Source organism: Bombina bombina, chromosome 4 (genome assembly GCF_027579735.1).
Source record: "Bombina bombina isolate aBomBom1 chromosome 4, aBomBom1.pri, whole genome shotgun sequence".
Lineage (NCBI taxonomy): Eukaryota > Metazoa > Chordata > Amphibia > Anura > Bombinatoridae > Bombina > Bombina bombina.
In genome coordinates this window covers 931,732,616-931,755,053 of record NC_069502.1, presented here as the reverse complement: position 1 = coordinate 931,755,053, position 22,438 = coordinate 931,732,616, and the positions used below count along the sequence as shown (strand labels likewise).

General features: G+C 39.2%; 1 protein-coding gene across 1 annotated transcript in view; it reads right to left on the bottom strand.

Annotated features, from left to right (window-relative positions):
• The window catches only part of TTC13 (tetratricopeptide repeat domain 13), a 259,316-nt gene that overhangs the window by 192,071 nt on the left and 44,807 nt on the right, over window positions 1–22,438 (bottom strand). The window contains 1 exon segment of the mRNA XM_053711897.1: window positions 7,300–7,370. Within this exon segment, the coding sequence (XP_053567872.1) occupies window positions 7,300–7,370 (71 nt within the window).

Here is a 22,438-nt window from a genome sequence, read left to right as displayed (position 1 = left end):
CAGAAGAGGCCAAGACTGAAGAGCTCTGAAAATTGCACGGAGTTCCAAAATATTGATCGGAAATCTCACCTCCTGAGATTCCCAAACCCCTTGTGCCGTCAGATACCCCCACACAGCTCCCCAACCTGTAAGACTTGCATCTGTTAAGATTATAGTCCAGGTCGGAAGAACAAAGAAGCCCCCTGAACTAAACGATGGTGATCTGTCCACCATGTCAGAGAGTGTTGTAAAATCGGTTTAAAGATATTAATTGAGATATCTTTGAGTAATCCCTGCACCATTGGTTCAGCATACAGAACTGAAGAGGTCGCATGTGAAAACGAGCAAAGGAGATCGCATCTGATGCGGCAGTCCTAAGACCCAACATTTCCATGCATAAGGCTACCAAAGGGAATGATTGTGACTGAAGGTTTTGACAAGCTGATATCAATGTTAAACTTCTCTTGTCTGACAAGGACAGAGTCATAGACACTGAATTTATCTAGAAACCTAAAAAGGTTACCCTTGTCTGAGGAATCAATGAACTGATTGGTAAATTGATCCTCCAACCATGAACTTGAAGAAACAACACAAGTCGATTCGTATGAGATTCTTCGAAAATGAGAAGACTGAGCAAGTACCAAGATATCGTCCAAATAAGGAAATACCAAAACCCTATTCTCTGATTACAGAAAGAAGGGCACCGAGAACCTTTGAAAAAAATTCTTGGAACTGAGGCTAGGCCAAACGGTAGAGCCACAAAACTGGTAATGCTTGTCTAAAAAGAGAATCTCAGACACTAAAAAGTGATCTGGATGAATCGGAATATGCAGATACACATCCTGAAAATCTATTGTAGACATATAATGCCCTTGCTAAACAAAAGGCAGGATAGTCCTACAGTAACCATCTTGAATGTTGGTATCCTAACATAACGATTCAATAATGATAGATCCGGAACTGGTCTGAAGGAATTGACCTTCTTTGGTACAATGAAGAGATAAAATAAAACCCCAGCCCCTGTTCCAGAACTGGAACTGGCATAAATACTCCAGCCAACTCTAGATCTGAAACACATTTCAGAAATGCTGAGCCTTTGCTGTGTTAACTGGGACACGGGAAAGAAAAGAATCTCTTAGCAGGAGGCCTTAACTTGAAGCCAATTCTGTACCTTTCTGAAACAATGTTTCTGAAACCAGAGATTAAGAACGGAATTGATCCAAATTTCTTTGAAGAAAACGTAATCTGCCCCATACCAGCTGAGCTGGAATAAGGGCCGCACCTTCATAGGTACTTAGGAGCTGGCTATAGGTTTCTATAAGGCTTGGATATATTCCAAACTGGAAATAGTTTCCAAACTGATACCGCTCCTGAGGATGAAGGATCAGGCTTTTGTTCCTTGTGAGGAAAGGAACGAAAATGATTATTTACCCTGGAAAGAAAGGGAAAGCAAAGTTGACTTAGAAGACATGTCAGCATTCCAAGTTTAATCCATAAAGCTTTTCTAGCTAAAATAGCTAGAGATATATACCTGACATCAACTCTAATGATATCAAAAGATGGTATCACCAATAAAATTATTAGCATGTTATAGAATAATAATAATGCTATAAAATTATGATCTGTTACTTGTTGCGCTAAAGCTTCTAACCAAAAAGTTGAAGCTGCAGCAACATCCGCTAAAAATATAGCAGGTCTAAGAAGATTACCTGAACATAAGTAAGCTTTTCTTAGAAAGGATTCAATTTTCCTATCTAAAGGATCCTTAAATGAAGTACTATCTGCCGTAGGAACAGTAGTACATTAGCAGGAGTAGAGACAGCCCCATAACCTTAGGGATTTTTGTCCCAAAAAACTCTAATCTGTCAGATGGCACAGGATATAATTTGCTTAAACGTCTAGAAGGAGTAAATAAATTACCCAAATTATTCCATTCCCTGGAAATTACTTCAGAAATAGCATCAGGGAGATAAAACACTTCTGGAATAACTACAGGAGATTTAAAAACCTTATTTAAACGTTTACATTTAGTATCAAGAGGACCAGAATCCTCTATTTCTAATGCAAATAACACTTCTTTAAGTAAAGAACGAATAAATTCCATCTTGAACAAATACAAAGATTTATCAGCATCAACCTCTGAGACAGAAACCTCTGAACCAGAAGAACCATTATCAGTATCAGAATGATGATGTTCATTTAAAAATTCATCTGAAAAAAGAGAAGTTTTAAAAGACTTTTATGTATACTAGAAGGAGAAATAACAGACATAGCCTTCTTAATGGATTTAAAAAATAAAATCTCTTATGTTATCAGGAACACTCTGAAAATTAGATGTTGACGGAACAGCAACAGGTAATGTAACAGTACTAAAGGAAATTTTATCTGCATTAATAAGTTTGACATGACATGCAATACAAATAACAGCTGGAGAAACAGATACCAAACGTTTATAGCAGATACACTTAGCTTGGTAACTCCAGCACTGTGCAGTGATTTTCCTGAAGTATCTTCTGACTCAGTTGCAACGTGGAACATCTTGCAATATGTAAAAGAAAAAAACAACAAATAAAGCAAAATTGATCAAATTCCTTAAATGACAGTTTCAGGAATGGGAAAAAATGCCAAAGAACAAGCTTCTAGCAACCAGAAGCAATAAAAAATAAGACTGAAATAATGTGGAGACAAAAGTGACGCCCATATTTTTTCGCGCCAAATAAGACGCCCACATTATTTGGCGCCTAAATGCTTTTTGGCGCCAAAAATGACGCCACATCCGGAACGCCGACATTTTTGGCGCAAAATAACGTCAAAGAATGACGCAACTTCCGGCGACACGTATGACGCCGGAAACGGAAATAGAATTTTTGCGCCAAAAAAGTCAGCGCCAAGAATGACGCAATAAAATGAAGCATTTTCAGCCCCCGCGAGCCTAACAGCCCACAGGGAAAAAGTCAAATTTTAAGGTAAAAAATGTTAAATTAAAATGCATTATCCCAAATATGAAACTGACTGTCTGAAAAATAAGGAAAGTTGAACATTCTGAGTCAAGGCAAATAAATGTTTGAATACATATATTTAGAACTTATAAACAAAGTGCCCAACCATAGCTAGGAGTGTCACAGAAAATAAGACTTACTTACCCCAGGACACTCATCTACATATAGCAGATAGCCAAACCAGTACTGAAACGAGAATCAGCAGAGGTAATGGTATATATAAGAGTATATCGTCGATCTGAAAAGGGAGGTAAGAGATGAATCTCTACGACCGATAACAGAGAACCTATGAAATAGACCCCGTAGAAGGAGATCACTGCATTCAAATAGGCAATACTCTCCTCACATCCCTCTGACATTCACTGCACGCTGAGAGGAAAACCGGGCTCCAACTTGCTGCGGAGCGCATATCAACGTAGAATCTAGCACAAACTTACTTCACCACCTCCATAGGAGGCAAAGTTTGTAAAACTGAATTGTGGGTGTGGTGAGGGGTGTATTTATAGGCATTTTAAGGTTTGGGAAACTTTGCCCCTCCTGGTAGGAATGTATATCCCATACCATACGTCACTAGCTCATGGACTCTTGCTAATTACATGAAAGAAATCCTCATTTCTAAAGAATCTATTATTGTTCCCAAGAAGGGAACTCTTGTCGACGGAGACAGGGAACTTTTTTCTATGTTCACCTTCCATCCGTGAGATCTGAGAAAGGCCAGAACGATGTCTGTGTGAGCCTTTGCCTTTGAAAGAGACAACGCTTGTATTAGAATGTCGCCCAAGTACGGTACTACTGCAATGCCCCTTGGTCTTAGAACCGCTAGAAGGGATCCGAGTACCTTTGTGAAAATCCTTGGAGCAGTGGCTAACCCGAATGGGAGGGCCACAAACTGGTAATGTTTGTCCAGAAAGGCAAACCTTAGGAACTGATGATGTTCTTTGTGGATAGGAATATGTAGATACACATCCTTTAGATCCACGGTAGTCATAAATTGACCTTCCTGGATGGTGGGTAGAATCATTCGAATGGTTTCCATTTTGAACGATGGTACTCTGAGAAATTTGTTTAGGATCTTTAAATCCAGAATTGGTCTGAAAGTTCCCTCTTTTTTGGGAACTACAAACAGATTTGAGTAAAATCCCATTCCTTGTTCCGCCGTTGGAACTGGGTGTATCACTCCCATCTTTAACTGGTCTTCTACACAATGTAAGAATGCCTGTCTCTTTATTTGGTTTGAGGATAAGTGAGACATGTGGAACCTTCCCCTTGGGGGTAGTTCCTTGAATTCCAGAAGATAACCCTGAGAAACTATTTCTAGTGTCCAGGGATCCTGAACATCTCTTGCCCAAGCCTGAGCAAAGAGAGAGAGTCTGCCCCCTACTAGATCCGGTCCCGGATCGGGGGCTACTCCTTCATGCTGTTTTGTTAGCAGCAGCAGGCTTCTTGGCCTGCTTACCCTTGTTCCAGCCTTGCGTCGGTTTCTAGGCTGGTTTGGATTGAGAGGCATTACCCTCTTGTTTAGAGGATGCAGAGTTAGAGGCCGGTCTGTTCCTGAAATTGCGAAAGGAACGAAAATTAGACTTATTCTTGGCTTTGAAAGGCCTATCTTGTGGGAGGGCATGGCCCTTTCCCCCAGTGATGTCTGAAATAATCTCTTTCAATTCTGGCCCAAAGAGAGTCTTACCCTTGAAGGGGATATTAAGTAATTTTGTCTTGGAAGATACATCCGCTGACCAAGACTTTAGCCAAAGCGCTCTGCGCGTTACAATTGCAAACCCTGAATTTTTCGCCGCTAATCTAGCTAGTTGCAAAGTGGCATCTAAAATAAAAGAATTAGCCAACTTGAGTGCGTGAACTCTGTCCATAACCTCCTCATACGGAGTCTCTCTACTGAGCGACTTTTCTAGTTCCTCGAACCAAAACCACGCTGCTGTAGTGACAGGAACAATGCACAAAATGGGTTGCAGGAGGTAACCTTGCTGTACAAAAATCTTTTTAAGCAAACCCTCCAATTTTTTATCCATAGGATCTTTGAAAGCACAATTATCCTCGATAGGAATAGTAGTGCGCTTGTTTAAAGTAGAAACTGCCCCCTCGACCTTAGGGACTGTCTGCCATAAGTCCTTTCTGGGGTCGACCATAGAAAATAATTTCTTAAATATAGGAGGGGGGACAAAAAGGTATGCCGGGCTTCTCCCACTCCTTATTCACTATATCTGCCACCCGCTTGGGTATAGGAAAAGCGTCAGGGTGCACCGGAACCTCTAGGAACTTGTCCATCTTGCATAATTTTTCTGGAATGACCAGGTTGTCACAATCATCCAGAGTAGATAACACCTCCTTAAGCAGTGCGCGGAGATGCTCTAATTTAAATTTAAATGTCACAACATCAGGTTCTGCTTGTTGAGAAATTTTACCTGAATCTGAAATTTCCCCATCCGACAAAACCTCCCTCATGACCCCTTCAGATTGGTGTGAGGGTATGACAGAGCAATTATCATCAGCGCCCTCCTGCTCTACAGTGTTTAAAACAGAGCAATCACGCTTTCTCTGATATGCAGGCATTTTGGATAAAATATTTGCTATGGAGTTATCCATTAATGCCGTTAATTGCTGCATAGTAATAAGCATTGGCGCGCTAGAAGTACTAGGGGCCTCCTGCGTGGGAAAAACTGGTGTAGACACAGAAGGAGATGATGTAGAACTATGTCTACTCCCTTCATCTGATGAATCATCTTGGGCAACTTTACTATCTGTGGCAATACTGTCCTTACTTTGTTTGGACGCTATGGCACAATCATCACACAATTTTGAAGGGGGACACACATTGATCTTCAAACATATAGAACATAGCTTATCTGAAGGTGCAGACATGTTAAACAGGATTAAACTTGTCAAAAAAGTACAAAAACCGTTTTAAAACAAAACCGTTACTGTCTTTAAATTTTAAACAGTGCACACTTTATTACTGAATATGTGAAAAAATATGAAGGAATTGTTCAAAATTTACCAAATCAGAGCTTTAACCCTTAAAATAAAGAAACCGGAGCCGGTTACAGTTTTAACCCCTCTACAGTCCCAGCTACAGCCTTTGCTGCGACTTTACCAAACCCAGGGGGGAATACGATACCAGATGAAGCCTTCTAGGAACTTTTCCAACTACTTTCAGATCCTCACACATGCATCTGCATGTCTTGCTCTCAAAAGTAACTGCGCATTAATGGCACGAAAATGAGGCTCAGCCTACAACTGGGAAGGCCCTTCCTGACTGGAAAGGTGTCTAACACAGTGCCTGACGTTAAAAAACGTTCCCCAAGCTTATAAGTGTGAATTACAAGCATAAACATGTATAAAATGCCCAAATAAAGCAATCGATTTTGCCCATAAAAGTGTCTACCAGTTTTATAGCCCATATTAAGCCCTTTATTCTGTTTGAGACTAAGAAAATGGCTTACCGGTCCCCATCAGGGGAAATGACAGCCTTCCAGCATTACACAGTCTTGTTAGAAATATGGCTAGTCATACCTTAAGCAGAAAAGTCTGCTAACTGTTTCCCCCAACTGAAGTTACTTCATCTCAACAGTCCTATGTGGAAACAGCAAACGATTTTAGTTACTGTCTGCTAAAATCATCTTCCTCTCACAAACAGAAATCTTCATCTTTTTCTGTTTCAGAGTAAATAGTACATACCAGCACTATTTTAAAATAACAAACTCTTGATAGTAGAATAAAAAACTACAACTAAACACCACATACTCTTAACCATCTCCGTGGAGATGTTGCCTGTGCAACGGCAAAGAGAATGACTGGGGTGGGCGGAGCCTAGGAGGGACTATATGGACAGCTTTGCTGGGACTCTTTGCCATTTCCTGTTGGGGAAGAGATATTCCCACAAGTAAGGATGACGCCGTGGACCGGACACACCAATGTTGGAGAAAAGGGTTCATTCTTCTAAACTGGAGACTCATACCCATCTGTATGTTATGGGGGTCTCAAAGTGCCCTGTCCCCAAACATTGCACTGGTGTATACTTGGAGCAGGTTATCACCATTTTCAAAACGATTACCTGAAAATCAGAGGAGAGTGTGACCTCTCGTTTAATGTTGGCTAATTCCCTCTTTTAAATGAGGGGTCTCATACCACTCTAATAAAATCAGAGGGGAAATTAATCAGATCACGTCATTTTGCCATTAGTATCGGATTTTAATAGTAACAAGCAGTTATCGCTGTACACACATATGCAGATCACTGGCTGTAATCACATTTTGGCGTGAAATATTTTCCTTATATTTATAAGTCGAAAAATATATGAAACCATTACCTGAAGCATGGATGAGAAATGTCTTATTGCCTCATCATGGAGCCCACTGCCTATTAACACATACCCAATAGCTGGAAGACAAATACATCATTTAATATATTAATACTTTAGATATGTTGGCTATAATTACAAATAATATTACAAATGTTATAATTAATGTACTTTCAGATTCTATTTAAACACAGCCCCCAACATGCGCTAGTCATAAGAATCATATCAGCAGTACAAGCATTACAATGGTTAATCTAGTTACAACAAAATTTAATGAACAATACCTAACTTTTTTTTCATCAAAAGCAGATATACCAGAACCCTGCGCATCTTCTTGTTTATTTATACAGCACCAACATATTACTCAGCACTATAAAATTATACAGAAGTGGACTACAATAATCAGGATACATTTACATAATGGCAGTCAATGTAAGCTGTACACCATCTTTACATAAAATTGCCACCGGGACAGGTGGACTCAGGAACTTACATTATTCAAATTTATTGAACAAATATTTTCGAATACAAAAACATAATTTATGCTTACCTGATAAATTTATTTCTCTTGTAGTGTAGTCAGTCCACGGGTCATCCATTACTTATGGGATTATATCTCTTCCCCAACGGGAAGTTGCAAGAGGATCACCCAAGCAGAGCTGCTATATAGCTCCTCCCCTCACATGTCATATCCAGTCATTCGACCGAAACAAGACGAGAAAGGAGAAACCATAGGGTGTAGTGGTGACTGGAGTTTAATTAAAAATTTAGATCTGCCTTAAAAGACAGGGCGGGCCGTGGACTGACTACACTACAAGAGAAATAAATTTATCAGGTAAGCATAAATTATGTTTTCTCTTGTTAAGTGTGTTCAGTCCACGGGTCATCCATTACTTATGGGATACTAATACCAAAGCTTAAGTACACGGATGAAGGGAGGGACAAGGCAGGAACTTTAAACGGAGGGAACCACTGCCTGAAGTACCTTTCTCCCAAAAATAGCCTCCGAAGAAGCAAAAGTGTCAAATTTGTAAAACTTTGAAAAGGTGTGAAGTGAAGACCAAGTCGCAGCCTTGCAAATCTGTTCAACAGAAGCCTCATTTTTAAAGGCCCAGGTGGAAGCCACAGCTCTAGTAGAATGAGCTGTAATTCTTTCAGAAGGCTGCTGTCCAGCAGTCTTATAGGCTAAACGTATTATGCTACGAAGCCAAAAAGAGAGAGAGGTAGCCAAAGCCTTTTGACCTCTCCTCTGTCCAGAGTAAACGACAAACAGGGAAGAAGTTTGACGAAAATCTTTAGTTGCCTGCAAATAGAACTTCAGGGCACGGACTACGTCCAGATTATGCAAAAGTCGTTCCTTCTTTGAAGAAGGGTTAGGACACAATGATGGAACAACAATCTCTTGATTGATATTCCTGTTAGAAACTACCTTAGGTAAGAACCCAGGTTTAGTACGCAGAACTACCTTGTCTGAATGAAAAATCAGATAAGGAGAATCACAATGTAAAGCAGATAACTCAGAGACTCTTCGAGCCGAGGAAATAGCCATCAAAAACAGAACTTTCCAAGATAACAGCTTAATATCAATGGAATGAAGGGGTTCAAATGGAACGCCTTGCAGGACGTTAAGAACTAAGTTCAAGCTCCACGGCGGAGCAACAGTCTTAAACACAGGCTTAATCCTAGCCAAAGCCTGACAAAAAGCCTGAACGTCTGGGATTTCTGCCAGACGCTTGTGTAGAAGAATAGACAGAGCAGAAATCTGTCCTTTTAACGAACTAGCGGATAAGCCCTTTTCTAAACCCTCTTGTAGTAAAAAGACAATATCCTAGGAATCCTAACCTTACTCCATGAGTAACTCTTGGATTCGCACCAATACAAATATTTACGCCATATCTTATGGTAAATTCTTCTGGTAACAGGTTTCCTAGCCTGTATTAAGGTATCAATAACCGACTCCGAGAAGCCACGCTTTGATAGAATCAAGCGTTCAATCTCCATGCAGTCAGCCTCAGAGAAATTAGATTTGGATGGTTGAAAGGACCCTGAATTAGAAGGTCCTGCCTCAGAGGCAGAGACCATGGTGGACAGGACGACATGTCCACTAGGTCTGCATACCAGGTCCTGCGTGGCCCCGCAGGCGCTATCAGAATCACCGATGCTCTCTCCTGTTTGATCTTGGCAATCAGTCGAGGAAGCATCGGAAATGGTGGAAACACATAAGCCATGTTGAAGACCCAAGGGGCTGTCAGAGCATCTATAAGCACCGCTCCCGGGTCCCTGGATCCGTAGCAAGGAAGCTTGGCGTTCTGGCGAGACGCCATGAGATCCAGATCTGGTTTGCCCCAACGATGAATCAGTTGAGCGAAGACCTCCGGATGAAGTTCCCACTCCCCCGGATGAAAAGTCTGTCGACTTAGAAAATCCGCCTCCCAGTTCTCCACGCCTGGGATGTAGATTGCTGACAGGTGGCAAGAGTGAGACTCTGCCCAGCAAATTATCTTTGAGACTTCCAACATCGCTAGGGAACTCCTGGTTCCCCCTTGATGATTGATGTAAGCCACAGTCGTGATGTTTTCCGACTGAAATCTGATGAACCTCAGAGTTGCTAACTGAGGTCAAGCTAGAAGAGCATTGAATATTGCTCTTAACTCCAGAATATTTATTGGGAAGAGTTTCTCCTCCTAAGTCCATGATCCCTGAGCCTTCAGGGAATTCCAGACTGCGCCCCAACCTAGAAGGCTGGCGTCTGTTACAATCGTCCAATCTGGCCTGCGAAAGGTCATCCCCTTGGACGGTAGGGCAGAGAAAGCCACCATAGAAGATAATCTCTGGTCTCTTGGTCCAGATTTAGTAGAGGGGACAAATCTGAATAATCCCCATTCCACTGACTTAGCATGCACAATTGCAGCGGTCTGAGATACAGTCGCGCAAATGGTACTATGTCCATTGCCGCTACCATTAAGCCGATTACTTCCATGCACTGAGCTACTGACGGGTGTGGAATGGAATGAAGGGCACGGCAAGCATTTAGAAGTTTTGATAACCTGGCCTCCGTCAGGTAAATTTTCATCTCTACAGAATCTATAAGAGTCCCTAGGAAGGGAACCCTTGTGAGTGGTAATAGAGAACTCTTTTCCACGTTCACCTTCCACCCATGCAACCTCAGAAATGCCAGAACTATCTCTGTATGAGACTTGGCAGTTTGAAAACTTGACGCTTGTATCAGAATGTCGTCTAGGTACGGAGCCACCGCTATGCCTCGCGGTCTTAGTACCGCCAGAAGTGAGCCCAGAACTTTTGTAAAGATTCTTGGAGCCGTAGCTAACCAGAAGGGAAGAGCTACAAACTGGTAATGCCTGTCTAGGAAGGCAAATCTTAGGAACCGATAATGATCCTTGTGAATCGGTATGTGAAGGTAGGCATCCTTTAAGTCCAAAGTGGTCATGTACTGACCCTCTTGGATCATGGGTAGGATGGTTCGAATAGTTTCCATTTTGAATGATGGAACTCTTAGGAATTTGTTTAGGATTTTTAAGTCCAAGATTGGTCTGAAGGTTCCCTCTTTCTTGGGAACCACAAACAGATTTGAATAGAATCCCTGCCCGTGTTCCGTCCGCGGAACTGGGTGGATCACCCCTATTACTAAGAGGTCTTGTACACAGCGTAGAAACGCCTCTTTCTTTATTTGGTTTGCTGATAACCTTGAAAGATGAAATCTCCCTTGTGGAGGAGAAGCTTTGAAGTCCAGAAGATATCCCTGAGATATGATCTCCAACGCCCAGGGATCCTGGACATCTCTTGCCCAAGCCTGGGCGAAGAGAGAAAGTCTGCCCCCCACTAGATCCGTTTACGGATAGGGGGCCCTCTCTTCATGCTGTCTTAGGGGCAGCAGCAGGCTTTCTGGCCTGCTTGCCCTTGTTCCAGGACTGGTTAGTTTTCCAGCCCTGTCTGTAACGAGCAACAGCTCCTTCCTGTTTTGGAGCAGAAAAAGTTGATGCTGCTCCTGCCTTGAGGTTACGAAAGGCACGAAAATTAGACTGTTTGGCCTTTGATTTGGCCCTGTCCTGAGGTAGAGCATGGCCCTTACCTCCCGTAATGTCAGCGATAATTTCTTTCAAGCCAGGCCCGAATAAGGTCTGCCCTTTGAAAGGAATATTAAGCAATTTAGATTTAGAAGTCACGTCAGCTGACCAGGATTTAAGCCATAGCGCTCTGCGCGCTTGGATGGCGAATCCGGAGTTCTTAGCCGTAAGTTTGGTTAAATGTACGACGGCATCAGAAACAAATGCGTTAGCTAGCTTAAGTGCTTTAAGCTTGTTCATAATTTCATCCAATGGAGCTGTGCGAATGGCCTCTTCCAGAGACTCAAACCAGAATGCCGCCGCCGCAGCAGTGACAGGCGCAATGCATGCAAGGGGCTGTAAGATAAAACCTTGTTGAACAAACATTTTCTTAAGGTAACCTTCTAATTTTTTATCCATTGGATCTGAAAAGGCACAACTATCCTCCACCGGGATAGTTGTACGCTTAGCTAAAGTAGAAACCGCTCCCTCCACCTTAGGGACCGTCTGCCATAAGTCTCGTGTGGTGGGGTCTATAGGAAACATTTTCCCAAATATGGGAGGAGGGGAAAAAGGCACGCCGGGTCTATCCCACTCCTTGCTAATAATCTCTGTAAGCCTTTTAGGTATAGTTAACACGTCAGTACACACCGGTACCGCATAGTATCTATCCAACCTACATAATTTTTCTGGAATTGCAACCGTGTTACAATCATTCAGAGCCGCTAATACCTCCCCTAGCAATATGCGGAGGTTCTCAAGCTTAAATTTAAAATTAGAAATCTCTGAATCCAGTCTCCCTGAATCAGATCCGTCACCCACAGAATGAAGCTCTCCGTCTTCATGTTCTGCAAATTGTGACGCAGTATCGGACATGGCTCTCACATCATCAGTGCGCTCTGTCCTTAACCCAGAGCTATCACGCTTGCCTCTTAATTCTGGCAATTTAGATAATACTTCTGTCATAACAGTAGCCATGTCTTGCAAAGTGATTTGTAAGGGCCTCCCTGATGTACTTGGCGCCACAAAATCACGCACCTCCTGAGCGGGAGGCGAAGGTACTGACACGTGAGGAGAGTTAGTCGGCATAACTTCCCCCTCGTTGTCTGGTGATAATTTCTTTGCATGTAAAGACTGACTTTTATTTAAAGTTACATCAATGCATTTAGTACACAACCTTCTATGGGGCTCCACATTGGCCTTCATACATAGTGAACAAACAGATTCATCTGTGTCAGACATGTTTAAACAGACTAGCAATGAGACTAGCAAGCTTGGAAAATACTTTTCAAATAAATTTACAAGCAATATAAAAAACGCTACTGTGCCTTTAAGAAGCACAAAAAGCTGTCACAGTTGAAATAACAATGAACCAAATTAGTTATAGCAACCAAATTTTCACAGTAAATGTATTAAGTTAGCAAAGGATTGCACCCACCAGCAAATGGATGATTAACCCCTTAATACCCAAAAACGGATAACAATTTAATAATTAACGTTTTTATCACAGTCAAACACACTGTCACAGGTCTGCTGTGACTGATTACCTCCCTCAAAATGAATTTTGAAGACCCCTGAGCTCTCTAGAGACGTCCTGGATCATGGAGGATGAAGTAGGAAGATTGTGACTGAATTTTTACTGCGCAAAAAAGCGCTAAAATAGGCCCCTCCCACTCATATTACAACAGTGGGGAAGCTCAGTTAACTGTTTCTATGCAGAAACAAAAGTTAGCCATGTGGTAAAAATCATGCCCCAATAAGTTTTATCACCAAGTACCTCACAAAAAACGATTAACATGCCAGTAAACGTTTTGAACATACATTTTAAAAGTTATGAAGTGTTATTAATAAGCCTGCTACCAGTCGCTTTTACTGCAGTTAAGGCTCACACATTACTTCAGTATTAACAGTATTTTCTGAGTCAAATTCCATTCCCTAGAAAAATACTTCAGTGTACACACACTCCTCAGCCTAATACCAGTCGCTACCACTGCATTTAAGGCTGAACTTACATTACATTGGTATCAGCAGTAATTTCTCAGTCAATTCCATTGCTTATAAAAATAATTTACTGCACATACCTCGTTTGCAGGGGGGCCCTGCATGCTATTCCCCTTTTCTGAAGTTACCTCACTCCTCAGAATGTGCGAGAACAGCCAGTGGATCTTAGTTACGTCTGCTAAGAACAAAGAAAACGCAGGCAGATTCTTCTTCTAATGCTGCCTGAGAAACAAACAGCACACTCCGGTGCCATTTAAAATAACAAACTTTTGATTGAAGAAATAAACTAAGTTTAAAAACACCACAGACCTCTCACAACGACCTATCTTTAGTTAGCTTGCAAGAGAATGACTGGATATGACATGTGAGGGGAGGAGCTATATAGCAGCTCTGCTTGGGTGATCCTCTTGCAACTTCCTGTTGGGGAAGAGATATAATCCCATAAGTAATGGATGACCCGTGGACTGACTACACTTAACAAGAGAAAGGCAATTTAGCAACGTGGATTTAAAGGTAAAGCAGACATTTTGTTTTGTTTTTCAATAATTTAATAGCCCTGCAGCAGTGGTGTAAAGGTAAGGCTTATCTATAACACATCTAAAATGGCTTCTAGTAGGTAGTTTGGTGCCCTCTCAGGTAAATTGTTTCCAAGGAGCTCTATGAGAAAGGCTATATGTCATCTGAGTAAAGAACTGAAAAAGCTAGATATGTGCGTTCTGAGGTTTCGGGTACCTCTAAATGCAGAAAGCGGCGGCATCGCAAGCCTTTCAGCTATTTTCGGGGAACAAATTTGTTCTTGTGAAACTGCAACACACTAGGATCTGGATTTGCACAAGAATAAATTTGGCTCCGAAAATAGCCGAAAGACACGAGTGGCTGCCTTCTTCCATATTCAGAGGTGTGCAAAACCTCTAAATGCACATATCTAGAAAAAACTAATTCCTTTACTATCCCTTTAACTTGATGAATGGGCAGAAATGTTCTAAAAGATTTTCCAAAATAAACAGGCTGAGCCTGCAGGTAAAGCAGACATGCTCATGTTATCTCTGTCTAAACACACAACCTAATAGTAAGTTATTGAAATGTTAATCATTTCTGGGGGTTCAATGAGCACAATCAGCTATTTTATACACAAATGTTTCTTTCTTACCCCCACTGGGAATTAAATTAGCACTATTGTCTACTGTTAACGTAGATTTTGAACAGAGAATACACCTGTATTAATATTTTCAGTAAAGGTGGCTATTTCCACATAAAAATCTCAGCTATTTCAAATATCAAATTAAAAGGTAAATGGGCTGTTTTCAAATAATTAAAGGGACAGTCCGGTCAAAATTTAAATGACCTATATGAATTACTTCTTTGAATAGAAACATGTTTGCAATATACATGTATAGGCAAAAATGCTTCTAGTAAAAAGTATCACAGTTTTAGTGTTAACATTTTTCTCTGCATGTGCATTTGAAGCATAGCTAGATATTCTTGGTGTACCAGCATTTTAAGTACTGCAGCTGCTTAGAGCACCAGTGGGGCTTGTATCATGTCAGCAATTAAATTGAGTCATTACTAGATGGTACAAGCACCTTAGGCTCTGCAAGCCTAAGACAAGTGCTGTATATAAAATGCTGGTGCACGGTGCATACATAAATACACCTTTTTAGAGATGATAGATAGAGAGATAGAGATGATAGATAGAGAGATAGAGAGATAGAGATGATAGATAGAGAGATAGAGAGATAGAGATGATAGATAGAGAGATAGAGATGATAGATAGAGAGATAGAGAGATAGAGATGATAGATAGAGAGATAGAGATGATAGATAGAGAGATAGATAGATAGATAGAGATGATAGATAGAGAGATAGAGAGATAGAGATGATAGATAGAGAGATAGAGATGATAGATAGAGAGATAGAGATGATAGATAGAGAGATAGAGAGATAGAGATGATAGATAGAGAGATAGAGATGATAGATAGAGAGATAGAGAGATAGAGATGATAGATAGAGAGATAGAGAGATAGAGATGATAGATAGAGAGATAGAGATGATAGATAGAGAGATAGAGAGATAGAGATGATAGATAGAGAGATAGAGATGATAGATAGAGAGATAGAGATGATAGATAGAGAGATAGAGAGATAGAGATGATAGATAGAGAGATAGAGATGATAGAGAGATAGAGATGATAGATAGAGAGATAGATAGAGATGATAGAGATGATAGATAGAGATGATAGATAGAGAGATAGAGATGATAGATAGAGAGATAGAGATGATAGATAGAGAGATAGAGATGATAGATAGAGAGATAGAGATGATAGATAGAGAGATAGAGATGATAGATAGAGAGATAGAGATGATAGATAGAGAGATAGAGATGATAGATAGAGAGATAGAGAGATAGAGATGATAGAGAGATAGAGATGATAGATAGAGAGATAGATAGAGATGATAGAGATGATAGATAGAGATGATAGATAGAGAGATAGAGATGATAGATAGAGAGATAGAGATGATAGATAGAGATGAGAGATAGAGAGATAGAGATGAGAGATAGAGAGATAGAGATGATAGATAGAGATGAGAGATAGAGAGATAGAGATGAGAGATAGAGAGATAGAGATGAGAGATAGAGAGATAGAGATGATAGATAGAGAGATAGAGATGATAGATAGAGAGATAGAGATAGAGATGATAGATAGATAGATAGAGAGATAGAGATGATAGATAGATAGAGAGATAGAGATGATAGATAGAGAGATGATAGATGATAGATAGAGATGATAGATGAGAGATAGAGATGATAGATAGAGAGATAGAGATGATAGATAGAGAGATAGAGATAGAGATGATAGATAGATAGATAGATAGAGAGATAGAGATGATAGATAGATAGAGAGATAGAGATGATAGATAGAGAGATGATAGATGATAGATAGAGATGATAGATGAGAGATAGAGATGATAGATAGAGAGATAGAGAGATAGAGATGATAGATAGAGAGATAGAGAGATAGAGATGATAGATAGAGAGATAGAGAGATAGAGATGATAGATAGAGAGATAGATAGAGATGATAGAGATGATAGATAGAGAGATAGATAGAGAGATAGAGATGATAGAGAGATAGAGATGATAGATAGAGAGATAGATAGAGATGATAGAGATGATAGATAGAGATGATAGATAGAGAGATAGAGATGATAGATAGAGAGATAGAGATGATAGATAGAGAGATAGAGATGATAGATGATAGATAGAGATGATAGATGATAGATAGAGATGATAGATAGAGAGATAGAGATGATAGATAGAGATGAGAGATAGAGAGATAGAGATGAGAGATAGAGAGATAGAGATGAGAGATAGAGAGATAGAGATGAGAGATAGAGAGATAGAGATGAGAGATAGAGAGATAGAGATGAGAGATAGAGAGATAGAGATGATAGATAGAGAGATAGAGATAGAGATGATAGATAGATAGAGAGATAGAGATGATAGATAGATAGAGAGATAGAGATGATAGAGATGATAGATAGAGAGATAGAGATGATAGATAGAGATGATAGATAGAGATGAGAGATAGAGATGAGAGATAGAGATGAGAGATAGAGATGAGAGATGATAGAGAGATAGATAGAGATGATAGATAGAGAGATAGAGAGATAGAGATGATAGATAGAGAGATAGAGATGATAGATAGAGATGATAGATAGAGATGAGAGATAGAGATGAGAGATAGAGATGAGAGATGATAGAGAGATAGATAGAGATGATAGATAGAGAGATAGAGATGATAGAGAGATAGAGATGATAGATAGAGAGATAGAGATGATAGAGAGATAGAGATGATAGATAGAGATGATAGATAGAGAGATAGAGATGAGAGATAGAGATGAGAGATAGAGATGAGAGATGATAGAGAGATAGATAGATAGAGATGATAGATAGAGAGATAGAGATGATAGATAGAGAGATAGAGATGATAGATAGAGAGATAGAGATGATAGATAGAGAGATAGAGATGATAGATAGAGAGATAGAGATGATAGATAGAGAGATAGAGATGATAGATAGAGAGATAGAGAGATAGAGATGATAGATAGAGAGATAGAGATGATAGAGAGATAGAGATGATAGATAGAGATGATAGATAGAGAGATAGAGATGAGAGATAGAGATGAGAGATAGAGATGAGAGATGATAGAGAGATAGATAGATAGAGATGATAGATAGAGAGATAGAGATGAGAGATAGAGAGATAGAGATGATAGATAGAGAGATAGAGATGATAGATAGAGAGATAGAGATGATAGATAGAGAGATAGAGATGATAGATAGAGAGATAGAGATGATAGATAGAGAGATAGAGATGATAGATAGAGAGATAGAGATGATAGATAGAGAGATAGATAGAGAGATAGAGATGAGAGATAGAGATGAGAGATAGAGATGAGAGATAGAGAGATAGAGATGAGAGATAGAGAGATAGAGATGAGAGATAGAGATGAGAGATAGAGATGAGAGATAGAGATGATAGATAGAGATGATAGAGAGATAGAGATGATAGATAGAGATGAGAGATGATAGAGAGATAGATAGATGAAGATAGAGAGATAGAGATGATAGAGAGATAGAGATGATAGATAGAGATGAGAGATAGAGATGAGAGATAGAGAGATGAGAGATAGAGAGATAGAGATGAGAGATAGAGATGAGAGATGATAGAGAGATAGATAGAGATGATAGAATAGATAGATAGAGAGATTGAGATGATAGATAGAGAGATAGAGATGATAGATAGAGATGATAGATAGAGATGAGAGATAGAGATGAGAGATAGAGAGATAGATAGATAGAGAGATAGATAGAGAGATAGAGAGATAGAGATGATAGATAGAGAGATAGAGATGATAGAGATGATAGATAGAGATGAGAGATAGAGAGATAGAGATGAGAGATAGAGATGAGAGATAGAGATGAGAGATAGAGATGAGAGATGATAGAGAGATAGATAGAGATGATAGATAGAGAGATAGAGATGATAGAGAGATAGAGATGATAGATAGAGAGATAGAGATGATAGAGAGATAGAGATGATAGATAGAGATGATAGATAGAGAGATAGAGATGAGAGATAGAGATGAGAGATAGAGATGAGAGATGATAGAGAGATAGATAGATAGAGATGATAGATAGAGAGATAGAGATGATAGATAGAGAGATAGAGATGATAGATAGAGAGATAGAGATGATAGATAGAGAGATAGAGATGATAGATAGAGAGATAGAGATGATAGATAGAGAGATAGAGATGATAGATAGAGAGATAGAGAGATAGAGATGATAGATAGAGAGATAGAGATGATAGAGAGATAGAGATGATAGATAGAGATGATAGATAGAGAGATAGAGATGAGAGATAGAGATGAGAGATAGAGATGAGAGATGATAGAGAGATAGATAGATAGAGATGATAGATAGAGAGATAGAGATGAGAGATAGAGAGATAGAGATGATAGATAGAGAGATAGAGATGATAGATAGAGAGATAGAGATGATAGATAGAGAGATAGAGATGATAGATAGAGAGATAGAGATGATAGATAGAGAGATAGAGATGATAGATAGAGAGATAGAGATGATAGATAGAGAGATAGATAGAGAGATAGATAGAGAGATAGAGATGAGAGATAGAGATGAGAGATAGAGAGATAGAGATGAGAGATAGAGAGATAGAGATGAGAGATAGAGATGACAGATAGAGATGAGAGATAGAGATGAGAGATAGAGATGACAGATAGAGAGATAGAGATGAGAGATAGAGATGAGAGATGATAGAGAGATAGATAGAGATGATAGATAGAGAGATAGAGATGATAGAGAGATAGAGATGATAGATAGAGATGAGAGATAGAGATGAGAGATAGAGATATAGAGATGAGAGATAGAGAGATAGAGATGAGAGATAGAGATGAGAGATGATAGAGAGATAGATAGAGATGATAGATAGAGAGATAGAGATGATAGAGAGATAGAGATGATAGATAGAGATGATAGAGAGATAGAGATGAGAGATAGAGATGAGAGATGATAGAGAGATAGATAGAGATGATAGATAGAGAGATAGAGAGATAGAGATGATAGATAGAGAGATAGAGATGATAGATAGAGATGATAGATAGAGATGAGAGATAGAGATGAGAGATAGAGATGAGAGATAGAGATGAGAGATAGAGATGAGAGATGATAGAGAGATAGATAGAGATGATAGATAGAGAGATAGAGATGATAGAGAGATAGAGATGATAGATAGAGAGATAGAGATGATAGAGAGATAGAGATGATAGATAGAGATGATAGATAGAGAGATAGAGATGAGAGATAGAGATGAGAGATAGAGATGAGAGATGATAGAGAGATAGATAGATAGAGATGATAGATAGAGAGATAGAGATGATAGATAGAGATGAGAGATAGAGATGAGAGATGATAGAGAGATAGATAGAGATGATAGATAGAGAGATAGAGATGATAGAGAGATAGAGATGAGAGATGATAGAGAGATAGATAGAGATGATAGATAGAGAGATAGAGATGATAGAGAGATAGAGATGATAGATAGAGATGATAGAGAGATAGAGATGAGAGATAGAGATGAGAGATAGAGATGAGAGATGATAGAGAGATAGAGATGATAGAGAGATAGAGATGATAGATAGAGATGAGAGATAGAGATGAGAGATAGAGATGAGAGATAGAGATGAGAGATAGAGATATAGAGATGAGAGATAGAGAGATAGAGATGAGAGATAGAGATGAGAGATGATAGAGATAGATAGAGATGATAGAGAGATAGATAGAGATGATAGATAGAGAGATAGAGATGATAGAGAGATAGAGATGATAGATAGAGATGAGAGATAGAGATGAGAGATAGAGATATAGAGATGAGAGATAGAGAGATAGAGATGAGAGATAGAGATGAGAGATGATAGAGATGATAGAGAGATAGAGATGATAGATAGAGATGATAGAGAGATAGAGATGAGAGATGATAGAGAGATAGAGATGATAGATAGAGATGAGAGATAGAGATGAGAGATAGAGATGAGAGATAGAGATGAGAGATAGAGATGAGAGATAGAGATGAGAGATAGAGATGAGAGATAGAGATATAGAGATGAGAGATAGAGAGATAGAGATGAGAGATGATAGAGATGATAGAGAGATAGAGATGATAGATAGAGATGATAGAGAGATAGAGATGAGAGATAGAGATGAGAGATAGAGATGAGAGATGATAGAGAGATAGAGATGATAGATAGAGATGAGAGATAGAGATGAGAGATAGAGATATAGAGATGAGAGATAGAGATATAGAGATGAGAGATAGAGAGATAGAGATGATAGAGAGATAGATAGAGATGATAGATAGAGAGATAGAGATGATAGAGAGATAGAGATGATAGATAGAGATGATAGAGAGATAGAGATGAGAGATAGAGATGAGAGATAGAGATGAGAGATGATAGAGAGATAGAGAGATAGAGATGATAGAGAGATAGAGATGATAGATAGAGATGAGAGATAGAGATGAGAGATAGAGATGAGAGATAGAGATGAGAGATAGAGATGAGAGATAGAGATATAGAGATGAGAGATAGAGAGATGAGAGATAGAGAGATAGAGATGAGAGATAGAGATGAGAGATAGAGATGAGAGATAGAGATGATAGATAGAGATGATAGATAGAGATGAGAGATAGAGAGATAGATAGAGATGAGAGATAGAGAGATAGAGATGATAGAGAGATAGAGATGAGAGATAGAGATGAGAGATAGAGATGAGAGATGATAGAGAGATAGATAGAGATGATAGATAGAGAGATAGAGATGATAGAGAGATAGAGATGATAGATAGAGATGATAGAGAGATAGAGATGATAGATAGAGATGATAGAGAGATAGAGATGAGAGATAGAGATGAGAGATAGATAGAGATGATAGATAGAGATGATAGATAGAGATGATAGAGAGATAGAGATGAGAGATAGAGAGATAGAGATGAGAGATAGAGATGAGAGATAGAGATGAGAGATAGAGAGATAGAGATGAGAGATAGAGATGAGAGATAGAGATGAGAGATAGAGAGATAGAGATAGAGAGATAGAGATGAGAGATGATAGAGAGATAGATAGAGATGATAGATAGAGAGATAGAGATGATAGAGAGATAGAGATGATAGATAGAGATGATAGAGAGATAGAGATGAGAGATAGAGATGAGAGATAGAGATGAGAGATAGAGATGAGAGATAGAGATGAGAGATAGAGATGAGAGATAGAGATGATAGATAGAGATGATAGATAGAGAGATAGATAGAGATGAGAGATAGAGAGATAGAGATGATAGAGAGATAGAGATGAGAGATAGAGAGATAGAGATGAGAGATAGAGAGATAGAGATGAGAGATAGAGAGATAGAGATGAGAGATAGAGATGAGAGATAGAGATGAGAGATAGAGAGATAGATAGAGATGAGAGATAGAGAGATAGAGATGATAGAGAGATAGAGATGAGAGATAGAGAGATAGAGATGAGAGATAGAGAGATAGAGATGAGAGATAGAGATGAGAGATGATAGAGAGATAGATAGAGATGATAGATAGAGAGATAGAGATGATAGAGAGATAGAGATGATAGATAGAGATGATAGAGATGAGAGATAGAGATGAGAGATAGAGAGATAGAGATGAGAGATAGAGATGAGAGATAGAGATGAGAGATAGAGATGAGAGATAGAGATGATAGATAGAGATGATAGATAGAGATGATAGATAGAGATGATAGATAGAGATGAGAGATAGAGAGATAGATAGAGATGAGAGATAGAGAGATAGAGATGATAGAGAGATAGAGATGAGAGATAGAGAGATAGAGATGAGAGATAGAGAGATAGAGATGAGAGATAGAGAGATAGAGATGAGAGATAGAGATGAGAGATAGAGATGAGAGATAGAGATGAGAGATAGAGAGATAGATAGAGATGAGAGATAGAGAGATAGAGATGATAGAGAGATA